Below are 11,951 nucleotides of genomic sequence, written 5' to 3'. Positions count from 1 at the left end.
CATTTTGGTCTGCCGAAATGAAACTATTGTTTCAAGAAATTTTGTTCTAAATTAACAGATGAGACAATTTGCGTACAGGACGTCTGCACATACCTTATTTACATTGTAAACTTAAAGTAAATGGACATATAAGGAAGTACAAGACATCTGCACATACCTTATTTACTTAAATATTTTCAATGGAAATAAGGAAGTACCCCGCATTTGGATTCAATAAAAAATACTAGAAAATTGAAATCCAACTAAATCAAAATGTAAAAATTCAGTTTAAGTACAAATTTGGATTTCCGATAGTTTTTGTAAAAATGAATCCTTAGGTAGACCAATGTAGACTTAGTCAAAAATTATAATAAAATCAATTTATGCTAGTTGAAGTATAAAGAGTTATTACTGGGAAAAATTATTTTGAAATAATCATTATTTCAAAATTTCATTTTTTACACTTAGCCAAAAACACAGTTTTTCATGACGTGCATTCAGGAGTCCTAATGTCCGTTACCAACTCATGGTAATGAAGGCTTTTCATGCCTTAATTTTTTACCAATATGAATTATATGATTGATATGCATAGTCTTCATATTTCGAGCACAAGTGATGGGTTCTTTCAAAGCTTATGCAAGCTTGAACTAATACACTCTTTAGCAATAACTTCATGTGCAATTATATATAAATGAAGTGCATAGTCTATTGCTAATGGATATAGGAGCATATAAATGATGATATGATTTGCATGGTCCTATAGAGATGAGCTTCAAATGGATTCATAAATACTTTGACATTGAATCCTAAACACTCACCATCCTATCTATCCCTTTCTTCACGCTTTGTCCATGATCGTGTAAACTTTCAGGTATACTTGTTTTTTTCATTTCTTTGAGTTGCTTTCTTACTCGTTGTAGTCCAAATTATCTTTGGATGGACTTTGCATTTGCTTCTTTGCAACTTCATGTCTTCTTTGTATTCATTGTTTTCCTTGATGTGATCTTGAATAATGGAATACTTAGAATGATTTTTCGTGCTTCATTAAGGTCATCAATGTGAATAATCTATAACACTCAATATAAATATTAGTCCTTAAACACCATTAATGGTTTGTAATCATCAAAGCAACTAGATTGTCCTTAAATGAAATCCTTAAGGTTAACAATATATGTATACAATTATTGATATATATGTATATATATGATTTAAATAATCAAGGAGTATTATAGATAGTATTATACATATATATATATATATATATATATATTATAAAATATATGTGTGTATATATATATATATGTTATTTAAGATGATAAATATTATTATTTTTATGTGGCATATCATGGTTTATAAGTTGTATAGTTGATTAAATCATACTAGGTTGGTTATTAAATTAATGTTATGTTTTTAATATGCATGGGATGTCTATGTATGATTTAGTTTATTGTTAAATTTAAAGTTAATACATTGTTGAATTATAGGCATGTATGAGTTGCTAAAGGCTTAAATATATGGCTTAAATATTTGTATAAATAAAATACATACATAGGAAGTATGAATGAATTGCTAATTTAAAAGTATAAATATATATACTTAAGGAGACATAGTTGAGTTGCTAATATATAAATAAATATATTTATAATAATATGGTTGATTTGCCAAAGCGTAATTAAATTGTTATGTGTGAAATAATTAAAATTTCATCTATGGTTATTGTATGTATAAGTTAGATTAGGATTAGATTTTCTTATTGGAATAATCTAGTACCTATAGGTTAGTTATTTATTTTATAATATTAATAAAATAATATTGGTGGAGACATAGATGATTTGTCAAAGTTTTGATACTGAATATGTGATTTAAAAAATTACAATTATTATTAGGTATTGGATTAAATGTAATATTCATTTAATTATATTTTATTGTTTAAATGATTAATTAACTGTCTAAGAAGGAATTGAGGTTAATGAACTTTTCTTTAAAAGAAATGATGAATTAGTTTAGGTACGATTATTATTTAATCATTGTTAATGATTTTGGAATTAATGAACCTAGTAATAGATGTGACTGTTGTATTATATATAATTATTTATATATATGCGTATCATTATATATTAAAAATAAAAATTTTATTAGGATTGGTTTTGGTCAGAGATGATTTGTTTGTTAGTTTTCAGAGGCTTAGTAGAGAGAGCTTGCTCGTGGGTTTGACCCACTTATTTTTATCTTTTATATTATTATAGGTTCAAGTCTCAAGGATGAGGATCCGCAACTGGAGGACTTATCCATTCTTTCGGTTTATTTTAAAGTAGGATTTTAGTACTTCATTTGACATTAATATTTAATTATGGATTTCCGGATGGTAACTTTTGGTTAAGGGGTCCTTGAGTTAAGAGATTCCTGAGTTGTAACAGTTGGAGGATTATTAATTAATTAAATTATTATTTATTAGTTTTCCTCAGCGTATCATTTATTCTTTTTTTTATTTTGTAATCTATGCTTGTTTAAAATGCTTTAATTGTTTTGATATCCCTTAATCTTGTTCGCGAATTTGATCAACCCGTGTCTCGAAAATTAGGGGGTATAACTATATAATACAACTGTAAAATGACCATAGTGCCCCTTAAAATCCCTGTAACTAATTTTCATATGTTGAACCTAAGTTAACATAGAAAATAGCCTGAACAGGCTGAATAGCTGCAATGTGCTACTATCTTAAACCATTATAAAATTGTGTCACGAGATGGTAAAAGACAATACTACCCCTGCGTGAAGATATAAACCACTGTGAAATGGTGAATATATAAACCCTTGACAGCTCTGTTACACCTGGTTTTGACATTAAATAGGCAAACACCAATTGGTACTAACTTGGACCAACAATCTCCCTCTTTTGCCTTTAATGACAAAAATCTCAAAATGAAATAAGAATTGAAAAGTGAAGATTCGGCAGCACAATTATATGAATACCACAATCATAGACAGTTAAATATAAGCACCAAAACCTTATTAAAGGATAAAAATATCCTTATTTCAGTCATTTTCTCCTCATTTTTGACATTGAAGGTCAAAAGGTGATAAGGACCAACAATTATAAGCTTAAGAATGTGGTGGAACAACCCTGAGAAGGTCTCTAAGGGCTGTAAATCTCTAAGGAAGAAGAAGTTTGTTCATAATGTCTGCAAGTTAATCTTCAGTACGTGGGCAAATAAGTGATATCAATGAGACGCTTTCAAACTTTGTCTCTGAGAAATGATACATGATGTCAATGTGCTTGCTTTTCCAATGAAGAGTTGGGTTTCTACTGATAGCATTGGCACTTTGTTGTCATAATACAGTTTGGGAGGACTTGAGAATTGAGGACCAAGGTCTGTAAGTGTTGTCATTATCCAGAGTAGTTAAGAACCAGCTTAAGAAGCAGCAATGTAGTCAGCTTCAGAAGTTGAAAGGGACACTGTATCTTGTTTTTTGCTGAGCCAAAACACTATATTGGATCCATGAAGATAACAACAGCCTAAAGTATTCTTTCTGTTCGGCAAAGAACCACCCCAATCAGCATTTAAATAGGTTTCAATAGGTAATGTGGGAGAAATTAAATAGTGAAGGCCATAGGAAAGTGTTTCTTTGACATATCTGAGGATTCTCTTGGCAGCTTGAAGGTGAGAAACTCTTTGATTGCTTTGAAACCTTGCAACTAAACCCACATAATACATAATATCAAGCCTAGAAGTTGTAAGATACAACAAACTCCCTATGATAGACCTGCAAAGAGTTGAAGGGACAGCTTCTGTTGTACACTCAATGATGAGTTTGGTATTAGGGCACAAAGGTGTAGAAACAACCTTACTTTTAGTATATGGAATTTCTTGAGTAGCTCAATAGCGTACTTCTATTGGGAAATGAAGATTCACGTGGATATTTGACAAATTTGAAGCCCTAAGAAGTATCTGAGAGTCCTTAAAAAGTGACATTCCAAACCTTGTCTTCATGAGATTGGAAAATTATGAGGTTAATGAAGTGTCTGAGCCACATAACATGATATCGTCAACATAAATTTGAAGAATGATGAATTAATCTTGATGAGTACTAACATATAAAGCATTATCCATCTTACCTATGTGAAAACCTTGTTCAACCAAGAAGCTATGTAGTTTTTCACAAGAAGCTCTAGAGGTTTGTTTAAGACCATACACGGCCTTGCTTAGTTTGAGCATAATGCCCCTATAAAACCCTAATTTTCAAATGTTGAACCTCAATTTACACAAAAAAATAAACCTAAATAGGCTTTATAACAATAATGTACTATCTCAAACCATTGTGTAATTGTATCACAAGATGTTAAAAGACAATATTACCCTTGTGTGTGAAGCCAATGTATACCACAATACTGATATTATAAGCTCTTGTAAGCTCTGTTATACCTGTTTTTGACATTAAGTAGGCAAACGCACTTGGTACATCATAGGACCAACACGTCGCCTTAAGGATCTTTTACACTCCATCATACAGTGGAACGGTTGAAGCACATAATCCTTTAAAACCCTGGCACCATCCGGTTTAGAATCCCTTCTCCGTACCTCGTTGCTGGCTCGCAGTGCAAAACAAGTTATCCACACTTGATCGAAGCAGTATGAGAGATGTCCCTAGACCGAAGGCTTGTCACCTTTGCAATATGGTTGATGAATCGCACGACCACTTGTTTTTGGCTTGCCCGTTCGCAAGACCGATATGGATTTCTCTACAGGACAAGTGCAGATTTCATGTGCCGCCTTCGTCGTGGAATACATTGGTAGGTTGGGCGTCACACCACTGGTCAAGTAAGAACTTGAGATGTGCAATTAGAAAGCTGATGTTTTCTACAGCCATCAACAAAATATGATAGGAACGAAACAATAGGGTTGCCCTTTCATTACTATCTAGAAGCGTGAAGGACTCACCTCTTGCACGATGACTAATGATTGAGTGGGAACTTCCGGTGTCATTCATGTGACCTCCACCGGAGCCGCCTGACTAATCAATTTAGGGCTTTGCCCTTTCATTGCATTGTTCACCAGATTGTTTTGTGCCAAAGACGCATAGTCTACAAAATGCCAGACTAAAAGTGTCTTGGTCATGCTTTGGGCTTGGTCTGTTGTCTTTTGTTGTGGATGGGCTTAGTCCATATTTTGTGGACCAGGTTCCCTTCCAAAGGTATGGCCTTGTACAACATTTACGTTTGGAAAAAAAATTAAAAAATAAATAATAAAAAAGAATAAGTAGATAGTAATGTGTTGTCATTGACTTTGAAAAGTTGAGGACAGGTAAAGTTCCCAACAAACTTATTAATGAATTATTTTATTTAAGAAAGATAATTTAATATTTTGAAATAAAAATTTCTAGGATATTTTGAACATGCATGCATAATTGTTTTGTCTAATTTAACAAAAGTGAAAAACTAAACTTTAAAAGTAGAGCACTTTGCAATTTAGAATTCTTATCTCTACTTAAGTATAATTTTTCTTTTGTTATATTTAATTATAATTATGTCCTATCCTCTCACAATTCCAAAAAAAAACAAAAACAAAATAAAAAATCAGTCATAAATTTTCTTCCCCCTAGAAACCTCATCTTTTATTTATTGTCTAAAATTTGTTCAGATCTGAATGTTTTTTTTGAAGTTGAGATCTGATTGTCTCACCTCCCAATTCTCTTCCCAGTCTATTTATTGTTTGAAGCATAGATCAGGTTTTCTTGTATCCCTCCTTCTCCCTCTAAAAAAATTAGTTTTCAGTTTAGATTCTCTGTCTACCAAAAGTAGAACGTTCAGTTTGTTGAAGTATAAATCTGGGTTTTCAGATAATAACAATAAAATAATAATAAAAAAAGTATAGATTTGGTTTTCTTGTATCCCTCCTCTCTGAACAAAAACTAACTTTCAGCTTCATTTCTCTCTACCAAAACGGTTTTAATTAAAAAAAAAAAAAAAAATGAAGAAGATGGTTTTAATTATTTTATTTGGAATCCTAATAGGATAGGAGTGGTAATTAAAGAGAATAAGAGACCCAATAAAAATTTAGGACCAAAATAATTCAGTGTTGAGGAAAGCAGTTTGACGTTAAAGTAGCCTCTCATTGACTAGGTTGGTTTGACTTTCTAGAAGTTCACACAATTTTACGCAAACTCGTTTTAATTTGTTTTTTTTCTTTTTTTTAATGGCAAACTCGTTTTAATTACTAATACCAATCTAGAAGATTACACAATAATTTCAAACCCACAAATTCTTGAAAGAAAACGTTAAACGAAGACAGTTTTAAAATAATTATAATTAATACATTGTTTTTATTTTTGTAAAGCATTAAAATATAATTTTATAAGATAATATTATCCTCTTTTTGAATTTTATTCTCTCCGTGTGTGACTATTTTATCACCACTATACTTCTCTCTTGCTCTCTACCAAATCATTCACTTTTATCATTTATAAATAACAAAAACTCAATTATACAATTTTACTTTAATAAAAATTCAATAAGTGTGATTATTTAAAAATTACTATAGTTTTCTCACCCTCTATCTTCACTAATCCATTTATTTCTATCTTTTACAAATAAATTAAAACTTAATTATACAATTTTATTTCAAACAAAATTTAATTTTATAAATTACTTCAATTAAAATTTACAATCATGAAAGTATAAATAAATAATATTTAATATATACAAAATTCATCAACATTAAAATAAAAAATAAAAAAAAAAGAAGAAAAAGAAATAATGCATTGATAGTAGATTAGTTATATACATAAAAAGCTATAGATGGAAAGGAGAGAATAATAGTCAATAGACAAAAGAAGATAATTTTGTCTTCCAAAATTAAATTTTAATATTTTATAAAAATAAAAATAATATATTAATTATAATTTCTTTTTTAATTAATATTGTGTAAGGACAGTCACAGTCTGGACTGCAATTATGGGATGGTCCCATACTTATTGCATCGTTTGGATTACTCACTCGGTTTTGAATAGAGAGAGAGAGAGACTGAAGCCCGGCCCCATGTATGATTGACAAACCAAACCCACGATGGTTGACCTTTACGTCCTTGGATTTCACAGGTTGTGCGTGACAATTTCTGTTTTTTGTTTTTCAGATGTCAAGTGCTTATTGGCCGCATTAATGTTCATAATAATGTGTTGTAATAAGGTTAGTGGACACACGAGTAAATGCCGGCCTTTGTAGTTAGTTTCAACTTTGGGCCAAAATAGTCTACCTGGTCCCAAAATAAACTATGACTGGTTTTAGTATTTTTTATTGATATATTAGTAACAAATTAATTACTAAATATTTTTATAATAGGTTTTCAAAATGTGATGATTTATTTTTTTATAATTTTAATGCGATTTTATTGATAATATAATCAAATAAATATATATATATATATATATATTTTAAAAACAATACTTAGTAACTTATCAGTAAATAGGGTGAAACTACTCAACTTTTTATACTCGAATAACAAAATAACACATCACCTTTAATAATAAAATAATCCACACATTTCTTTATTTTTTCGGATCAACAGTATATTGTGTCTTTAGGTGTGGATTACTTTATTATTAAATGTGATTTGTTATTTTATTATTGAACCAAATAGAGGTGAGTAGCTTCACTATACTCACCAACGAGCAGCTAAGTATTATCTTAATTTTAATATTTTAAATAAAACATTTATTTTGGCACCCAATTCCAACTTTTTACTCTTCCAACACTATATAATGGGATGCGCTCAAGTCACGAGTATCAAGCATTCACTATAAGCAGCTATATCTAGATCTCTGCATACATAACTAATCACTGTAAAAGCACCAAATACACTTCAAATATGGAAGTGGTCTCCGGCAATGGACATTACAGCTGGGCCAAAGAAGTAAAGGAGTTCGACGAAACCAAAGCCGGCGTAAAAGGACTTCTAGACGCCGGCGTGGTGAAGATCCCCAGATTCTTCGTCCACCCACCTGAGAGTCTTCACAGTCCATCGCCACCTGATAACAAGAGCAGCCTCGAACTCGAGTTCCCCACGGTAGACCTCCGAGATATCGAGAGTGGTGGAGATCGGAGAAAGGAGGTGGTGGATGGGATTCGACAGGCGGCCTCAACGTGGGGTTTCTTTCGGATGGTGAATCATGGAGTGCCAACGAGCAAGATGGAGGCTATCTTAGAAGCTGTCCGGCGATTCCACGAGCAACCGGTGGAGGTGAAGAGGGAGTTTTATTCCTCTGATAGTAGACTGAAAGTGAGGTTCAACAGCAATGTTGCTCAACGTGAACTTGATGCTGCATGTTGGAGGGATTTGTTAACTTGTGTTTATCATGATGATATTTTGGATCCTGAAGAAATTCCTCTTGTCTGCAGGTAATTATAATTTTGTTTTTGCATTAATTCTGTCTGTTTTAGACCAAGTCTTATACTATAGTGATACTTAATTTCTTGCCTTACAGCAGAATAGTGAGAGTTCAAGTGTCCATATGGGCAGTGTAGGGTGTATTGGTGTATTTTTTGTCAATAAAAAAATATATATATCTAACATATGAGTAGCATTGGGGTTATTATCATTTTGTGGGTTTTTGTTTGATGCAAGGATGAGAAGTTTGATTAAATATCTTAAAAATAATAATAAAAATAAATAAATAAATAGATGATGAAAATAAGAGGGTGAAGATCATCTCACATAGAGGGTGAGATGAGAGCACCCTACAGGAAGTCTATAATATTCTGTTCATGGAGATCACATCCATGTAGAATGATCTCCACCCTTTTCATATGCAAAGAATTGTCGAATGAACAAATGAAATTTTAATTCGTTGAGAATATCCAACGTCTTATACGCTCTAATTGCACTTTCTATAAATTGATCTTGTACATATCTTGATCATATATTGCTTTCAATCTACTTCTTGGTTGCAGAAAAGAAGTGCAAGAGTATGTGGAATGCATGATCAAACTGAGGGAGACACTGGCTGAGTTACTATCAGAGGCTTTAGGGCTAAGCAGCGACTACCTATCGCGCACAGAATGCATGAAAGGTGAATCATTGGCATGCCTTTATTACCCAATATGTCCTGAGCCACACCTGACCTTGGGCACCGTCAAGCATTCAGACACCAGTTTTCTAACCCTACTCCTGCAAGACAACACAGGTGGTCTACAAGTTTTTCATCAAAATCAATGGGTTGATGTGTCTCCTGTCCCTGGGGCTCTATTGGCAAACATCGGAGATCTCATGCAGGTATATGTGTCACAAATTAATTGTTTCATTTGAAAAGTTAAAGCAAAATAAAAATTATCTTAATTTTATATTTAAAAAATTTCCTCAGCTAATAAAGGATATATGAAGGGGATTAAGTTTATAATATAAATATATATGTGCATATGTTATTTGTATATTCTCATCAAGCGTTCATAGGTTGTGTTTCTTGAAGTGTTGCATGATAAATGTCATTAAATTTTTTTTTTTTTTTTTGGTCAAAATTAAAAAATTTATTTTGAGGAAAGAACAATATTAGCCACAAGAGGGAAATAGATTTTCTTGCAAAAGCTTGAAATTTTAATGAAAAGAGGTTTTATAATTTCTCCAATTTTTGCTTTTACTTGGTGTGCATCATGAGAACAAATGGAGAATTTTCTATAAGTTGACAAGTGACCACATGGTTTATAGTTTTTTCAATAAGTTGACAAGTCTTCTGCTCTCTTTTTTCCATTGATAAAGAAAGTACTAATAAAATATTCTAATAAGAACAAATGGAGAATTTTTATTATTGTCTATTGGCAGGAGATAACATATATATCCTAACCAAGTCTTATGTTTACTCTCTCCCCTTTCCCTCCCCCCCCCCCCCCCTCTCTCTCTCTCTCTCTAAATATATATTCAGATTATTAGCAACGACAAGTTTAAAAGTGTGGAACACAGGGTGCTGGCTCAACCGGTGGGACCAAGGGTATCAGTGGCATGTTTCTTCAATCCAAGTAGTAGGTTTCAGTCTAAGCCTTTCGGACCCATAAAGGAGCTTCTGTCCGATGGAGAACAACCCATATATAGAGATTTACTTTGCAGTGAATACTATCAATATTACAAGACCAAGGGAACAAATGTTATCTCAGCCCTTCCTCATTATAAGCTCTAGACAAGTACTTAACCATATATATATATATATGTTGCTGGTTAATTACAGAAAATCATAAGAGTTTAATTAAATAATGCTGCTCAGTTTCCAGATGATAATAATAATTAATAACGCTTGAAAAAGTCGTTATAAATGGTCTGTAATAAAAGTACTGCTCATTGTGACAATGTTTGTGGCAGATATATATATATATATATATATCTTTTTTTATGTTGTAATAATAATGCTGCTCATTTTCATCTGCAATGGTAGTACTATCTAATTTGCTGGATTACAATTTCACTATTAGCTTTTAATGATGTATGTGCATGGTCTTGTTTACAACAAATGTGGTGAAACCAAAATCGTAATAGAAAAAACTAGCAAAAAAATTAAACATCTATGTATCATATACAAAAATATAAAGATTTATGTTGTTCATAGTAGGCAAAAGATTTTATTATATAAAAGTCAAGAAATTACAAGTTTTAATTCCAATTCCCTCTTCATGTGAAAAACATCTTTTAGCGTTCTCTCAAGTCACACACTAAATAATGTACCATTTAATAAGTTACAAGAGTGTAGAACCTAATCGACGGCTGAGAAAATGGTCAAACAAATCGGATGGATGACAATGTGATCGGGGCTGAAACAAATTTTGGACCACATTTTCACAAATATTGAGGACGCAATGAACCTTCGAATGAGAGAGAAATTGCAGTCTCTGATGATGATGGGCAGATTGTTGACTAGCATGAATTAGGTACCAATAAAAAATTCTAGTCAGATGTGTTTGATCGGAGTGCGATTGAACCAAATATCTCTCAGCTCGGACCACTGAAGCCTCACTTGACATTGACTAATTTCACACGTCATTATTCCCCTCAACTCACTGCTAATTTAAAACTTTCCTGACCTCGTGCACAGATAATAATATCACTACGCATGCGCGCGCACGCGCACACACAAAATAAACCTACTTTGACATAGTGGTGGGAATAACAAGTGTTGACAGTAGCCACTTCACTTCTGTATGATGATAGGGTCTGCGATAGAGACGACGACATTCAGTTAACGACGATATTAGAAGTGGTTATTAATGATAAGTAGAATCTCTTTACAAGCGAGATCCTATTCAACAGCCTATATCGACAAAACACCGAAACGATGGAATGAGGTAGATATACGAAAAAATCATATTTCAATTATTACGATTTAATTCTCTCTCTCTAAACCCCCCACTAACTTAATCGTCGGAGGGGTTACAGTCGGCACCATACCGGTACCTGACTCAGCTATCTTTATTTTATAGAAAACAGTGTTGTACTAGTCGCGGCGAATTTCAACCCCAATATATATATATATATATATATAATATGTGTATATGTATGAAAATCATCAATTCAATAATCAATGTAGGCAAAACAGGCTAATGCTTTTATTTATTTATTTATTTTTAAACCACTTCCTTATGCAATTTGCATATTTAAACACTTCTTTCATTATTCCCAAACACAAACCAATCGCCATGTGAATATGTGATACACATTTTGGTGATTCTTACGAATCTCGAACCAGCCAGAATGCTAGATGATTTGATACAAAATCATTTTGATCACATGGGATAGATATGTAATTGGTTTGTTACTGCTGCTTTCTGATTTGGTTTCAAAATTTCAGACCATTAATCAAACAACTCCTGTTTTGACGGACTGGTTTAATATTAGTGGGGGATAACGTATTGGAAGTAATGAAGAAATAAAGATAACTTTGAATTTACAAAGTTGAAGAAATTTATAGAGAATTTTAATATACTATTGATAACAGTACAT

At 32.2% G+C, this 11,951-nt stretch overlaps 1 protein-coding gene across 1 annotated transcript; it reads left to right on the top strand.

The window, feature by feature from the left end:
• Positions 1 to 7,748: 7,748 nt before the first annotated feature.
• Positions 7,749 to 10,386, top strand: LOC132306825 (1-aminocyclopropane-1-carboxylate oxidase homolog 1-like). The gene is made up of 3 exons (XM_059804396.1): positions 7,749 to 8,371; positions 8,924 to 9,245; positions 9,889 to 10,386. Exons 1-3 carry the CDS (start codon positions 7,842 to 7,844, stop codon positions 10,138 to 10,140), a joined length of 1,104 nt encoding a protein of 367 aa, XP_059660379.1. The 5' UTR covers positions 7,749 to 7,841; the 3' UTR covers positions 10,141 to 10,386.
• The last annotated feature ends 1,565 nt before the right edge of the window (positions 10,387 to 11,951 follow it).

This window comes from Cornus florida, unplaced genomic scaffold (assembly GCF_030987335.1).
Source record: "Cornus florida cultivar Cherokee Brave unplaced genomic scaffold, ASM3098733v1 CherokeeBrave_3.0.0_Hap2_Chr05, whole genome shotgun sequence".
NCBI lineage: Eukaryota > Viridiplantae > Streptophyta > Magnoliopsida > Cornales > Cornaceae > Cornus > Cornus florida.
The sequence above is the reverse complement of the archived record's forward strand: the minus strand, read 5'-3'. Positions and strand labels throughout refer to the sequence as shown.